This window comes from Myxine glutinosa, chromosome 1 (genome assembly GCF_964187855.1).
Source record: "Myxine glutinosa chromosome 1, kmMyxGlut1.1, whole genome shotgun sequence".
Lineage (NCBI taxonomy): Eukaryota > Metazoa > Chordata > Myxini > Myxiniformes > Myxinidae > Myxine > Myxine glutinosa.
Genome location: NC_136261.1, coordinates 62,984,766 through 63,001,489, shown reverse-complemented (window position 1 = coordinate 63,001,489; position 16,724 = coordinate 62,984,766). Strand labels below are relative to the sequence as shown.

The 16,724-nt window shown below is 44.6% G+C and overlaps 1 protein-coding gene across 3 annotated transcripts in view; it reads right to left on the bottom strand.

Moving 5' to 3' along the window:
- LOC137424643 (protein mono-ADP-ribosyltransferase PARP12) overlaps positions 1-13,327 on the bottom strand; it is a 109,898-nt gene extending 96,571 nt beyond the window's left edge. For 2 of the 3 annotated variants that reach the window (XM_078772402.1, XM_078772404.1), the window contains exon 1: positions 12,899-13,322. In XM_078772402.1, the coding sequence (XP_078628528.1) occupies positions 12,899-13,209 (311 nt within the window). In that variant the 5' untranslated portion in view covers positions 13,210-13,322. Of the gene's footprint in view, positions 1-12,898 lie in introns of all 3 variants that reach the window. The other variant, XM_068112329.2, reaches the window with a different exon arrangement.
- Positions 13,328-16,724: the final 3,397 nt, after the last annotated feature.

Genomic DNA, 16,724 nt, shown 5'->3' with positions numbered 1-16,724 from the left:
GTGACAGAGGTAATGGAGACAAAGGACCGGCAGGTGAGGAAGCACATAGAGACGGTCACGGTAGCCTTAGAGGACGAACTTGAGGAGACGCACCGGGAAATAAAAGCGGTGAAGCAAAAATTAGAGGAAGTGGAAGAAGAGGTGAGTGAAATTAAGAAGGGACGGACAGAAACTAAGAGGGAGATAAAGGAGGAAGGAATGGAATATGTACAAGGTCGGTGCTCAAATCGTGATGTCGTGCTCACTAACCAAATAAAGAGTTTGCAGGTGGCAAAAGAGGTGCGGAGACGAGGTGCCAAGGTGAGTGGCGAAATATTCGGCAATGTATATGATGTGAGGAAAGCTTCAGTCGGCTTGGGGGTTGTTATGGATCCGGGTGTTCGTGAGAGGCCGTTGGTGAAGTGTGTGACAGGTCAGGTGTGCGAAAAACGAGGTGTGCGAGAATGTCCGACCATGGGGTGTGTGAGGAAAAAGTGCGCGCCGACCAGTGAGTGTGCTGTCGAGAGTGAGTTGGTCGAAGCGCGTGTGCGAGGGGGTACATGGAAGCGCGGTGTGGTGAGTGTTACGGAGGAAGTAACGAGAGAGTGTACACCTGTGGTGAGTGTTACAGAGGAAGTAACAAGAGAGTGTACACCTGTGGTGAGTGTTACAGAGGAAGTAACGAGAGAGTGTACACCTGTGGTGAGTGTTACAGAGGATGTAACGAGAAAATGCACGCCTGTGGTGAGTGTTACAGAGGATGTAACGGGAGAGTGTGCGCAAGAGTGTGCGCGAGAAAGGTGTGTAACGGACAGGTGCATGGGGAAAGAGTGCGCTGTCGAGAGTAAGGGTGAGTGCGCTGTCAAGAATGGAGGTGAAAGTAGTGAGAGTGACACGGAGCGTGAGTTGGTTGTGACAGGTGAGCGAGGATGTACACCTGGAATGGAAGGATGCACACCTGGAATGGTAGAGCGTGTGTGGGAATGCACACTTGAGTTGGTCGTGAGGCACGTGGTTGGGTGTGCGGGTGAGAGCACACCTGTGATGGTCACAGAGGAGGTGACCGAGGAAGGGGTGCGAAGAGGTGTGTTGGTGAGGTGTGCGAGCGACGAATGTGTGCCAAGGTGTTCGGTGGTCAGGTGTGTGACCAAGTCTGTGGGCGGAATGAGTGTACCGAGGTGTGTAAGGAAAGGTATGAGGAGCATGGGAACAGCTGGAGGGATGAGCGAGAAAGGGGTAGCGTATGCTTGTAAGCATGCAGGTGAGGCATCGACGGTAACCGGGTTAGCGGTTAGAGCGACTTATAGCCGAATCGGGCCCTCGGTGCGTGCCGGGCTTCGCGTGCCGCGAGAACCAGCGGGGATCCGAGTCACGGCGGGTTCGAAAGGACCGCCGTACGGGATCCACGCTGTGCCTCGCTTGGAACGGCCGCGTCCGGGCTCCACTAGGCGGAGCGGGCAGCCCGATAGGAAGGGTCGTCATGGCGACCACTTTCTATTGAGACGTGCCGGCAGGTCGAGATCGGGACATTGGATGGCTCCACGCCGAGGTGGTGCGTGGGATCTCGGCCCGGGTAAGCCCCCGTCCCTGCCCCGAATGCGGGACGTATCCAGCCGCTGGCACAAAACAACCCGCGTTCATTGCTCGGCTGTACGAAGCCGGGCTGTAGACGTGAATTGGCGCACCGAGAGGATCTAATAAGTAGACGGGTGATGAGGTTAGTGTTTTGGACCCAAAATTAGAAAAAGGCAAAATTTGATGATTGGTACGGTGATTAGCAGTAAATAACAAATTTTTGATTTGTTGGATTTGGACGAGCGAAATTGATAGTAGGGAACGCCCCCATGTGGTGGGATGGCAACTCTGTCATCCCTCACAGGGGGGGGGCAAAGGAGCACTAGGTTTATGGGGTTTATGGCAGTGAAAACTAGCCCGGGTGGGTTAGGATATTGTGTGTAGGGACCTAGAAGATGACATTAGGTAACGTTAAGGATTAGTTAGTGACAAGGATACCTGTAGTGGGGACGCAGGTAGATTAGTGTGGATTATAATGACGTGGGAGCGCAATAGTTTAAAGGGGCGACTGGGAAGCGCAAGTTTCAGAGGGGAGTAGTTAGCTGAGATGATGCCGTGTGTTTGAGGATTGAACAGGTGTGATTGCACAGGTGTGCAACTGGACAGGTGGATGGAGCAGTGTATGAGTGAGTGAGTGGTGATGTGTATTGTGATGACCAAATGGTCCAGGAAGAAAGGAGGGTGCAGGTGGCACCAGGTATGATTGCACAGGTGTGCAACGACAGGTGAATGGAGGACAGGTGTATGGAATAAATGGTATGGAGTATTGGAATGGATGGTCGTGGAGTGAGTATGGTGGAAATTGTGGAGTGGAGTGGATGGTGCGAAGGTGTGAATGGGGGAAGAGTGGACCCCATCACGGATACCCGGGGCGGGTAGTGTAAGTGTTAGGTAGAGGGTATAGGTAAATTGTGGTTGGATATTGGCATCTGTGGTGCGGGTGGAAGAATGGTGATTGGATGGGTGCATTAGTGTTGTGGAAATGGCTGGGCGTGTAGCCTGTTAGTGTGTGTAGTTGGTTTGGGCACTCCACCACTGTGAGGATGTCGGCCAGGTGAGGCCGCAGGTGGGCTCTGGGAGCCGGTAGTAGTTGTTGTGGATGGGGCCCGAGGATCCGGAGGACGGACCCGGGTAGCCCAGTGCCAGAGGGCACCGAGTGGGGTGACAGAGCCAGGAGGGGCCTTCCCCAGTTGGATAGGTTAGGGTGAGGAGCTAGGTAAGCTCGGGTGGCAACTACAGTGGTGGAGGTGTGCAGGTGGGTAGACCTGCTGGGAGAGCTACACGTCGCAGCCCAGAAATTGTGCGAGGGCACCGGGAGATGAATCGGGGGAGTGAGACCCCAAATTGAGAAGCACCACAGTTTGGTCAATGGGAATTGGTTTTTAGAACCCATTGTGTAAGTTGGCCAAGGGATTTGCAGGGAAAGACCCCGGGTAGTGTAAAGTGTGTTAAAGTCATTTAGAAAGTAGTTAGGATGAAGTCTCCTCGCACCATCTGCATCCACTCACCTGAGGTGACAGGAACTCCACACCATGCCATGTTTTGATTATTTTTTACTGTGCAAATGTTTGGATTGTGAGACGCATCATGACGTGGGTGTGACATTGTGCTTTGATGTTCCATCTCATCCTCCTTATGAGGATTGATGATGAATTGGGTGATGGCAAATTTTGAAGTAGAGGGATTGTGGAGACGAATTTGGTATAAAGGAAATATGGGGAGACGTGACAGTAGCGACGGATTGGTAATGTGTAGATTTTTGTACATATGGGGTAAGGGCAAGGGTAGTGTAGGTGACAGGGGGGTGACGTACGGTAGGGACGAGCTTTCTCATTTCGCTCTCCGTACGCATTTCGCCTTGCATTGTTTTTTTGATGTGTACCCTTGTGACCTTACCCCTCGCTCAATTGTCTCTTTTGTCTCCCACATGACCTGTACGCCATTGGGTGCCGAGGGGAGCGTGCGTGAGTCCTCCATTGTGCGCCCGGAATTCCCAGAACCAGCTGTCTGCATCGATGCACCACATTATGGACCACAGGTCTGTGGCCGAGTACCACTTATGGACCCCATGGGTTGGGGCATGGCCCCTCTGCTGGAACCGGCCATGAGGGCCCGAAATCTTGCTGGCGGACCTTGGCCACAGGGCACCGATGCCCCACAGGTGAACCACACTAGTCGGCTCTGTGGGCCATAAATAAAATCAAATAAAAAGGACACATTGGGTGCATTTGTCAGTTCAAATAGGCCGCCAGTAAGAAAATGAAAGAATGACAACATCTGGAAGACCAAATAATAATAACCAGCAGAGGGAGCCGAAGAGCAAGAGATCACCTGCAGGGTTCGGGGTTGTTGATTTTATTTTTATTGAACATGCATTGAACACTGATGAACTATGGTGACTGCACCGATTGGTGCTTGAGGGTGCTTGTATTGGTGCGGTTTTGGGTGCTTTCATGGTGCGTCGATGCAGAGCAGACTGTCTCCCCCCCCAGAAAGAACAATCACAGGTCCTGGGTTAGTTTTGTAAATAAAAATAGCGTCATTGTAAATAATGCTTCCCACCGTCAGTGTATAGTTTGAAGACCATTCCGCAATTCGGTTAACTGTGGGCGTAAGTCTGTTAGGCAGGGTGCAATGGAGCAGCGGGACACATTTATTTATGTTTTAAAACTGTCGCACTCAGGGTCAGGTTAAAAGTAGAGGGAACTACACCTACGTGTCACACTAAAAATAAAAGTTGTAGGCCCGGGCCGTGCCTAAGAGGAGGAGGGTGCAGTGTTGCGGATATGAGGACTGTATATTTTTTTGATTGTGTAAATTATTATTATTGTTTATTCTGCGCCCCCTGCCTCCGGAGCTGTGTAAAGGTGAAAGGGCATCCCATAATTAGTCCACAAGCATACACGTCAGCCAAATAATAGAATACCCCTGTTTGATAGTTATATCTTATTCTGTGTTTTAGAGTAAGGCTGTGTCTCCCATTAATTGAAGTACTCCATTGCACCAGTGAAAGAGAATAGATCCCCTTTCATTCCCATCCCCAAAATCTCCATTTCCTTTCACATCCCCTTTCGTCATTGCCGAGCCGCGATTGCCAATTACCTCCCCTCCAAAACCACCATTGAACAAGTGCCCGCCCGTCGTCATCAAGGGGGGAGCCAGAGGGTCGCATGGCCAACCAGGGCTGAGGTGAGCACACCGATGGGCGTGTCCAAAAGGCCGGCGGCTTGATCACTGGAGGCGCTATAAAGGCGCGCGCGCAAGAAGAGTGGGGGGAGTCAGAGTCAGTCAGAGAGTCAGTGGAGTCGGTGGTCAGTTGGTTGCGTTGGTTGCGGTGAGGAGTCGGTGGTGGTGGTCAGTTGGTTGCGTTGGTTGCGGTGAGGAGTCGGTGGTGAGGAGTGAGTGGACCAAGAAAGAGTTGAGGGTTGGACCAGACGTGTCAGACGAGTCCTGGCAAAGCACGCGACGTCCACAGCAGCCACAACAGCAGCTTGGGGCCTGAACGGCGGTTTTGAGCAGGGCCGCAAAGGAACGGCGGCTGCTAAACGCGCCGATCGTGCTGCAGGACCCCCTTGGACCTTCCTCTCCCTCCAGCCATCCACCTACTGCCTTTCCACCCTTCTTGTGTACGTGAGTTTGTTTTGTTTGTTCTGTCCCTGGGTTAATTAAGTCTGTATAAGCTAGTATTTGCATTGTGTCACCTGCGTCTTATGTGTTGTAAATAAACTTGATTGCTCCTTTTTGCTTGTGTGTGTACAATAAATCCAATTACTCTTCTGTCCGTCTTCTCGTCTTATTCCTTTTCCTCTTTGCATTTCGTCGTTTTAGTCTTTTCCCAGATTGGGCAGCTGCGGTGCGATACGGCCAAAGTTCTGGGTGAATCGGGTGAGTCGGGGATCCTGTAACGGTCGCGGTTGGACCATCCGCTCGGCCCATCATACCATCTAAACCGCGATCAGTAACAATATATATATATATATATATATATATATATATATATATATATATATATATATATATATATATATTATATATATATATATATATATATCTGTGCAGCGTCTCTGTCCTGTGTTGTGTTGTCTTGTGTTGTGTTGTGTTGTCTTGTGTTGTCACTGAACTACTTTCTCAAACTTTTGTGAAATCGTACCAAACTTCTGGTATGCACATATCTCTCCCGTCGGTATGTCCTAAGGGTATTTTTTTTTGAAAAACTTTCCAATTTTGTTTTTGGGAATTTTTTGGGGGAATTTTTTTTTTTCAACTTAAGTCTTCAACTTCAATTGTTTATAAAATGTGATATCACGTATATTACAAATACATATGTGCAAAATAATTGTTTGAATTATGATTGGTTTTAAACAAGACAAAACGGCAACTCGGGTACAGTCATTTATCTATATATCTACACATCTGGGCAGTGTCTGTGTTGTCACTTAACGACTTCCTCAAACTTTTGTTTCCGTGGTTGTGAAGTGTTTTTAATAACGTTGTGGTGGTTTTGAATCACGTGGTGGTGAGGTATTTTGAATTATGTGGTGGTGAGGTGTTTTTAAATCACATGGTGGTGAGGTGTTCAAAATCACATGGTGGTGAGGTGTTTTGAATTACGTGGTGGTGAGGTATTTAGAATTACGTGGTGGTGAGGTCTTTTTAATTACTAGGGCATGCCCGTACTATATATATATCTAAAATTATATCCCCCCCCCCTCTATTTACATGAAATGGTTTGGTCCATGAAATGTTTTGGTTCATTCGCAACGCCAAAGCGAACGGCGAACGCTTTACATGAAATGGTTTGGTCCATGAAATGTTTTGGTCCATTCGCAACGCCAAAGCGAACGGCGAACGGCTTGCGAGTACAGTGACAATCCCCCCCCCCCCCCCCCTCTATTTACATGAAATGGTTTTAATTAGTTTTAAAACATAGTTTAACGCCAACATATGGCATGCCCGTACCCGTACTATCCGTAATGGCGCACGCTCTCACAGGAGCTCCGGAAGGTCGCATATCGCAGGAAAGCGAAAGAATCGCAAATTAGTTTTAATTAGTTTTAAAACATAGTTTAACGCCAACATAGCGCCAACATAGTTTGCCGACGGGAAATAAATGAATACGCTCTCAAATGTGCCATCCGAGGCAGAGTGTGTTCGCCACGTTCGGCACACGCGATAGCTCGCTGCTCTCTGATTGGTTGAATCGTTTTTTGGACATAGCTCGGTAAGTAATTGTCCGATTAATATGAAACCTTGAAAAGGCACATCCTCGGGTCCCCAGCAATATACCTGGCAAGTTTCAAGTATATCGGACCGGTAGTTGTCGAGAAACAGCGGTCACAGACAAACAAACAAACAAACAAACATACACACAGAGATTACTGGAATTATAGATAGATGTGGTGGTGAGGTGTTTAGAATTAGTTGGTGATGAGGTGTTTTGAATTATGTGGTGATGAGGTGTTTTGAATTACTTGGTGGTGAGGTTGTTTTTAAATGACGTGGTGGTGAGGTGTTTTTTAATTTTGTGGCTGTGAGGTGTTTTTTATAACATGTTTTAGGGCTGTGAGGTGTTTTTATTATGTGTTTTATGGCTGTGAGGTGTTTTTATTATGTGTTTTATAGCTGTGAGGTGTTTTTAATTTTGTGGTGGTGAGGTGTTTTTATTATGTGTTTTATGGCTGTGAGGTGTTTTTATTACATGTTTTAGGGCTGTGAGGTGTTTTTATTACGTGTTTTATGGCTGTGAGGTGTTTGAATTTCGTGGTGGTGAGGTGTGTTTTTATTACGTGGCTGTGAGGTGTTTTTATTAAGTGCTTTATGGCTGTGGGGTGTTTTTTATTACGTGTTTTATGGCTGTGGGGGTGTTTTTAATTTTGTGGTGGTGAGGTGTTTTTATTACGTGTTTTATGGCTGTGAGGTGTTTTTATTACGTGTTGTTATGGCTGTAGGGGTGTTTTTAATTTTGTGGTGGTGAGGTGTTTTTATTACGTGTTTTATGGCTCTGAGGTGTTTTTATTACGTGTTTTATGGCTGTGAGGTGTTTTTATTACGTGTTTTATGGCTGTGGGGTGTTTTTAATTTGTGTGGTGGTGAGGTGTTTTTATTACGTGTTTTATGGCTGTGAGGTGTTTTTATTACGTGTTTTATGGCTGTGGGGTGTTTTTAATTTTGTGGTGGTGAGGTGTTTTTATTACGTGTTTTATGGCTGTGAGGTGTTTTTATCACGTGTTTTATGGCTGTGAGGTGTTTTTATTACGTGTTTTATGGCTGTGAGGTGTTTTTATTACGCGTTTTATGGCTGTGAGGTGTTTTTATTACGTGTTTTATGGCTGTGAGGTGTTTTTATTACGTGTTGTATGGCTGTGGGGTGTTTTTATTACGTGTTTTATGGCTGTGAGGTGTTTTTATTACGTGTTCTATGGCTGTGAGGTGTTTTTATTACGTGTTCTATGGCTGTGAGGTGTTTTTATTACGTGTTCTATGGCTGTGAGGTGTTTTATTATGTGTTTGATGGCTGTGAGGTGTTTTATTACGTGTTTGATGGCTGTGAGGTGTTTTTTATTTCGTGGTGGTGAGGTGTTTATATTACGTGTTTTATGGCTGTGAGGTGTTTTGAATTTCGTGTTCTATGGCTGCGAGGTGTTTTTATTACGTGTTCTATGGCTGTGAGGTGTTTTTATTACGTGTTCTATGGCTGTGAGGTGTTTTTATTACGTGTTCTATGGCTGTGAGGTGTTTTTATTACGTGTTCTATGGCTGTGAGGTGTTTTATTACGTGTTTGATGGCTGTGAGGTGTTTTTTATTTCGTGGTGGTGAGGTGTTTTTATTACGTGTTTTATGGCTGTGAGATGTTTTGAATTTCGTGGTGGTGAGGTGTTTTTATTACGTGTTTTATGGCTGTGAGGTGTTTTGAATAACTTGGTGGTGAGGTGTGTTTTGAATTCCGTGGTGGTGAGGTGTAATCGTCCCAAACTTCCAGTCTGCACCTACCCCTCCCCTATGTTTGTGCTGAGGGGTTCTTTCTTGAAAAAAAAACATTCAACCTGAATCTTCAACCTAAATTGCCTATAAAAATGTAATATCACAAACACAACAAATACATTTGTGCAAAATAATTGTTTGTATTATGATTGGTGTAAATCATGACAACACAGCAACTCAGGTACAGTCATTATCCTCAGCTAAAATAAGCCCGTTCCTTAGTAACGACGCTTGGTGAGGCGAGCGCAGCGAACTGAGCCAAGCTAAGATATATATATATATATATATATATATTAAAGGTGGGCGCGATTCGGAAAATTTTAAGTCCGCTTACCGCTTATCCGCTCCGCCAGCCCGTGTAGTCCGATTCGCTTATCCGCTTCAGCGGCCAAAAATCTTAGTCCGCTTACCGCTTATCCGCTTCGATTCGATTTTTTTGAAGCGCTTCGACGTTTTAAAAGCGATTTTTGACGTTTCTAAAGGGAATTTAATGCTTTTTAAGCCTAAATAGCCATTTCTAACTACTACAAAGACAAACAAAGCTTTTAAGATCAAAAATATACATTTTTATTTAAATAAAATTTATTCAAAATTTATTGAAATAAAGTTTTCCACTCGACTCTACTCTACGCTACAGTTAATTTAAATATAATTTTAATATATGCAAGTTACATTAAAGAAAAATCAATTTGCCCGTCCTTTCTTTGACAAGAGAGTCTACTAGTCAACAGACTAGCAGTCTGTTGACTAGTCCTCGTCTTCCTCCTCCACCTCGTGGGCCTTCTTGAGGATTTGGAGGTTGCCCTTCATGAAGACGAGGGCCTCGAAGTTCGGTGCAGCCAGGGCCGACCTCTTAGGCCTGAGGATGTCCGACCCGTAGCTGAACACGCGCTCGACCGAGGCAGAGCTCGGGAGCGGCGTGTTCTGCCTGAGAAATAGAGTTACCCAAGCATCACGGAACTCAAGCGGGAAGAGATTGGGCGAGAGCCGAGTTGTTAGGGTTTCACTTATTATTCACTTAAATTAATATTCACAATTCTAGAGTAACGGCTCAGGCGAACAGCTGATTTGGCGAATCGCGATGCGCTTTAATTTTTCGGTAGTCCGCTTACGCTTATCCGCTTCGGTTTCCGGGGGTTGTTCCGATTCGCTTATCCGCTTCGAAAACGTTAGTCCGCTGCAGCGGATAAGCGGATAAGCGGACTTTCGAAGCGGACCGCCCACCTTTGATATATATATATATATGTATATATATATGTATACACAAAGAATTAAGTTAAGCACCCCCCCCCCCCGTTTTTTTACAACCTCGCACATTACAAGTTTGTTGTCGTCAAAACAGTGTAATATACCCATGATATTGCTATATTTTCTGGAGAAGTGATATTATGGTCACATAAAAACATAACAATCATGCCGTTTTCAATATTTTATTCTGAATAATTTAAGGTGAAATTTTTTGGGAATTTTAGGCATATTTTCACCTCAATTTAAGTATGGAGCTATAGGTCCATCACGGACAGTGTGGATGACGTTTATGTTTTCTAACGTACAGTCATTGTTCTGAGAAGACCTCTAGCGATCTTTGCGTCAATAACGTGTGTAGGACCCACGTGATCGGATCACTGACTCAACCAATCACATTTTTTCACTTTGATCACTCAATTTCATCAATGGCTAATTGCTAATGTCATACCAATCATTATTTGATCTCACATACCTTAGAATATATGCCAATGTATACATATACACAAAGAATATATATTAGGGGGTGCTTACCTTAATTCGTTGTGTAGGGGTGCTTAACTTAATTCTTTGTGTATATATATATATATATATATATATATATATATATATATATATATATATATATATATATATATATATATATATATATATAACTAAAGAAGCACACTAACCCTATGACATGACGCTGACATCATGTGCATAAATTATACCTACTTGTTGATGAGCATGGCAGAGACAATGTGTCAGCGTGGCAGGCTACACTTGTTGCTAACAGGTTGTGCAGCAATTGATGGGGTGAGACTCAATCTGTGCCTTGCTTCCTCGTCAAGTTAGGGCGTTCAACCTGTGTATATTAAGGGCTTAGATTGGTCACAAATAACAATTTGCAGTATGTTGGCCTGATGAGGGAAAAATAAGCCCTCGTCTGGACGGCATGGTGTTGAAGTTGTGGGGACTCTCTCCTATGGAGGAGGGGTCCAATCGTTTGACCATGCATTCTGGCCCTTCGGGGTCAGGATGCATGTGTTTTGATTGACCGGCCGCACACCCTTCACTGTTAAGGTATGCATTACACATTCTCAGGCTGCTCCGAGCCAGGACCCATGACGAAGGAGTGGTCGTCGCATTCGGCATTGCGAAGAGCTCTCGATGGGCTCGCAAAGTCGAGTCCAGCGAACTGGTGGAAGAGTTACCCATGAGTTTTACCAAGATGTTTCCCAAACTAAACTGGAGAGACCCTCCGAACTCGCAGAGAACCCGGTACACATACTCGACCATGTTGCGGTCCGACATGTAATGGCAGGTCAGCGTTGAAACACTGCGGTTGTGGACGTGTCTTACACAAAAACACAATGGCTACAGGGGGTCCTCTTGTACTCGACGTCACAGCGCTTCAGATATATATATTCTTTGGAAAAATGCCAAAGGCATAGAAAAGGCTCCTTTATATGGTATGTGCCATGTGGCAAACTATAGAAAAGAAGGGACATTCCAAAACTTGTAGAAAAATGCCAAACAATCGAAAATAAGGGATATTTAAAAAATATCGTGTGCATGCTGGAATACCCTTGTGTTCTTAGGAGGAACCAAGTTATGCTCTTGAAAAGTTCACATCAAGGGGCACCCTACATCTGGCAAATAAAATACATTTACTTCTTCATGCAGCTGTATGAATCAAATTGGCACCCCTTTGTATGTGTATATGTATATGTATATGTATATGTATATGTATATTTTAGGCTGGTGTTGGTTTAATGGTTAGGGTGCTGGCTTGGGATTCTGGGGTCCTGAGTTCAAATCCTGGCCGGTCATTGAATTAACACCAGGTGGGGTTGATTCAGCCTGTCATCCTTCCAAGGTCGGCTGGCACCCGAACCGCTAAGCCAACACCAGCCTGTCCGTTGTAGCGATGTGAAAGGTAATATTTAATGATCCCTGGCCCCATTGCGTAGTGGGTGTAGGGAAGTGTTTTAGCCCCCCACAAAAAATAAATGGGGCAACACCAGGTACCCCTGATAGTATTATATAAAACCAAAAAACATGGGTGGTGAAGCCTCGGTCCAGGTGAAGCCTCAGTGGATCCACGTGAGAATGTCTATTAATTACGTACTGCTTGAAGATGAATTGGGCTATGAGTACGTCTATTCATAATACGTGACTATGTCTATTAATTTTGTACCATTGAAATGTGCCTTTTCGACCTTTTGGAACCCTTAGATGCAATATTCCTTTAGACACCTTAAACCTCTTAAGACCCTTTAGTTTCGACCATTTCAGACCTTCAAACTTTTTGATCCCCTTAGATCACCCCTAGACACATCCACATTGGACCCTTTAATACCCTTTAGACCTTTCCACCTTTCAACCCCTTAAGACAATTTTCAGACCTTTAGACCTTCAGATCTTTTGGACTCCATTGCTCTTATTCAATTCAGAGTGCGTAGTTAAGCCACTGTACTGCACTGTGTGTGCACCCTCATCTAATGTCAACATACGCATCACATGTTACTATTGTTGCCATGTATTGATGCTAAGACTCGCACTGTACTTCTGTCAATTATATTACATGGGATTGGACCATGAGTGAGGCTATGAATTACATATTATTGCACCGTTACTACGTCTAAACCCATCAATTCGGCATGTAGACCTTTTAGACCATTAAACCGTTATATCGTCAGCCCTTGTACAGTGCAGGAACTTTCTTCCGTCCGTAGAGTTTGCAGACATACACGCACGCAGTTTGCAGACATGTCGTGGACTTGTCGCCATTGAAGTGTGACAGACATTAAATAAAGTTGGTGATTGAAAATGAAAATACAGTCCGGAAACAAGTAAGAAAAACTCTTCTTTTTTTTTTACTGTACGGTACTAAGCATGCAGGGATGGTATGCCAAAAAGTATGGAATAAATTATGTGATCCATAAGCAGATCATTTCGTACGTCATGTGTGTCTGGGTCGTGTAGCTATGATTAGTAGATCATGAGCAGACTCTAATCATTCTCTAAAACACGTAACCTGTGCTACCAGGGCCCACCGCTTGGTGAAAATAATGTACAGTGTTTAAAATAACAACGATGCCTGGTGAGATCAGAGTAAAAGTTCTTTCTTACCTGAATTTGCACTGTCCGCGTACGTTTTTGCGGCACAGGTGTAACTTGGTACAACGACCACCGGCCAAACACCCTTCACTGATCAGGTATTCGTTACACATTCTCAGGCTGCTCCTAGCCAGGACCCAGGACGAAGGAGTGGTGGTCGCCTTCGGCATTGCGAAGAGCTCTGGATGGGCTCGCAAAGTCGGGTCCAGCGAACTGGTGGAAGAGTTACCGATGAGTTTTACCAAGAGAGCCCCGAACTGGAGAGACCCTCCGGACTCGCAGAGAACCCGGTACACATACTCGACCATGTTGCGGTCCGACATGTAATAGCAGGACAGCGTTGAAACACTGCGGTTGTAGACGTGTCTTTCACAAAAACACAATAGCTACCGGGTCCTCTTGTACCCGACGTCACAGCGTGACGTCATTTCAGGGAAACTCGACCAACTCTCACCCTCTCGCGGTGTTTCCCAGAAGTTGCCGAACACGTGATACACATTTAAGAAGAGGAGGCCGTTTGGTTGATCATGCCTGCACTCTATCAACATCACATTTATAGTTTATCTATTTCATTGGGGGTGGTGGGAAGTGAGAAATGGGGTGCGGACAGGTATTTATCACCTCCTCCACCGAAAGTGGACAAAGGTTATTTTTTCATCCCTATTTGTCTGTCTGTCTGTAAGCAGTTGTTGTCAAAAGTTGCAGACAGATTTGAACAAAACTTAGTGGAGAGCATGGGTATGTGACACGGACAAATTTATTAGATTTTGGTGAAGATCCAGATGTAGATATTAGAATTTTGAAGTAATTATTCATAATTCAGGGATTGGGCTAAAAACGATATATACAGAATATCTATACTACAAGAGAGCCGTTTGTCCATGTGTGTGTGTGTGTATCTGTGTCGCCATCTTTATCATATATGGCTGAACGGATATTTGTCAAACTTTCAGAGGTTCATCAGTGGCTACCAAGGAGCGTTTTATGCAAAAAAATAATAAAATTCTTTTCTTTTTTTAATTAAAAAAAATCGCTTTATTGTGCCTGAACCTTTGTAGCTATATGAAAGGTAATATTAAAGTACTAGCATAAAGCCCGTCAAAAATGACTGGTTAGAACAGTTTATTCGACAGTACAGCCTTGTGAACATGCCAAAGTCTGAAGCCTGGGCCTAGTGTCAGGTGTGCTTATATCTTCTTTATTTATTAGATGTCTTACAGACGTACATGAACACTCGATTTACTCTGCGCCCTTTGCACGTCATGTGCAGCAAACTTCACCTCCCTGTGCCTTGTATTTATTGTGATTAAAAAAAAAACGCTTCCGTACACCGACCTTGAGGCTCGGTTTGCAAGCCACCATCTACATTTCCAATGTAAGAGACATAATAATTACCCTTCTTTTGGGTCTTCGGAGTCCGCAGGGTCTTTTGGGTCCTCTGGTGCATTTGGGAGTTTTGGGTATTCAAGCTATTTTGCATCCTTGGGATATTTTTTGTCTTTTGTGTCCTCTGGGTCATTTGGGTCCTCAGGGTCTTTTGGGTCAAATGAGTCTTTTGGGTCCTCTGGATCTTTGGGGTCCTCGGGTCTTTTCGGTCATCTGGGTCTTTGGGGTATTTTGGGTCTTTGGGGTAATTTGGGTCTTTGGGGTCAACTGCGCCCTCAGGGTCTTTAAGGGTCTTTTTGGTGTGTTGAATTGACATCCTACAGACGTAAATGAACACTCAGTTTACTCTGCGCACTTTGCACGTCACGTTCAGCTAATTTTTATCTTCCTACGGCCTACGCTGTGTATTGATTGTAGTTTAAAAAAAACCGCTTCCGTACACTGACCTTGAGGCTCGGTTTGCAAGCCACCGTCTACAATTCCAATGTAAGAGACATACAGTCACGTGAAAAAGTAAGTACACCCCATGTAAAGTTTTGACTTTTTCAACATATTTCAACATACAGCTATTTGATCTTCATTTCAACAATATTGATAGATAAAGGTGATAGAATATAACAAATATCATGAAACATTTACATTTTGTAGTCCATTGTATAACTTAAATAAACATAAATGCAAATTTCACATGTGGAAAAAGTAAGTACACCCCTACATTTATCACTACTTCAAATACCTAAAATTAGAATCAGGTGCACCAGCTCAGGTGCAAATGAGTAGAACATCGTTAGAGAGGATCTTGGAGAAACCTGTCTTATTTAAACCTCAGACATTTAGTTTGGTTTGCTCTTTGTTGTTGAAGTGTGTGGCATCACCATGCCTAGATCAAAAGAGCTCTCTGAGGCCTTCAGAAAGAAGGTTATAGATGCCTACGAGTCTGGGAAGGGATTTAAAAAGACCTCCAAACAATTTCAAATCAATCATTCGACTGTCCGGAAGATCATCTATAAGTGGAGAAGATTCCAAACAACTGCCAACTTGTTCAGGCCAGGCCACCCCAGCAAGGTCACCCCGAGAGCAGACCGCAAGATGCTGAAAGAAGTCTCTAAGAACCCCAGAATGTCATCACGGGACCTACAGGTAGTTCTTGCCACTGTTGATGTCAAAGTGCACGAGTCTACCATTAGAAAGAGGCTGCACAAATTTGATCTCCATGGGAGGTGTGCCAGGAAGAAACCTTTGCTGTCCAGAAAGAACATCAGGGCAAAACTAAAGTTTGCCAATGAACACCGAGGCAAAGACCAGCACTTCTGGAACAATGTGCTCTGGACAGATGAGTCAAAGGTAGAGCTATTTGGCCACAATACCAGAAGACATGTGTGGTGAAAACCAAAGACAGCATTTGACCACAAGAACCTGATACCAACTGTAAAGCATAATGGTGGAAATATTATGGTTTGGGGCAGCTTTGCTGCATCAGGGCCTGGGCAGCTCACCATCACAGAAGTCCACTATGAATTCTTCATTTTACCAGAGGGTGCTGGAGGATAATGTGAGGCCATCTGTTGGAAAGTTGTGGCTCAACCGAAGGTGGACCTTGCAACATGACAATGACCCTAAACATCTATCTATAATTCCAGCAATCTCTGTGTGTCTGTGTGTCTGTGTGTCTGTGACCGCTGTTTCTCGACAACCACGGGTCCGATATACTTTAAACTTGCCAGGTATATTGCTGGGGACCCGAGGATGTGCCTTTTCAAGGTTTGAAATTAATCGGACAAGTACTTACCGAGCTATGTCCAAAAAACGCTTCAACCAATCAGAGAGCAGCGAGCTATCACGTGTGCCGAACCGTTAATGCAATGCAAGCGTTAATGCGTTAATGCAAAGCTTTTCTTTTTTTCCCTCTTCTCTTTCTACTTTTCCTTGCGATTAAATTGCAAACAGCCAAAATACGTTGGCGCTAATTGAATAATTGGCCATTAACACTAAAATAATCGTAACTGCGATATGCCAACTTCCGGACAGTGAAGCCTTCCCTGTTGTTGTTGTTTGCAGCAGCTGTTTGCAGCAAGGCAAGGCTTTTCTTTTTTTCCCTCTTCTCTTTCTACTTTGCCTTGCGATTAAATTGCAAAAAGCCAAAATACGTTGGCGCTAATTGAATAATTGGGCATTAACACTAAAATAATCGTAACTGCGATATGCCAACTTCCGGACAGTGAAAACTTCACTGTTGTTGTTGTTTGCAGCAGATGTTTGCAGCAAGGCAAGGCTTTTCTTTTTTTCCCTCTTCTCTTTCTACTTTTCCTTGCGATTAAATTGCAAACAGCCAAAATACGCTGGCGCTAATTGAATAATTGGCCATTAACACTAAAATAATCGCGTACGGGTAGCATTTTTTTTTTTTTTTAGCAAGGAACGGGCACCCACGTACGGGCAATGCCCTAGTATC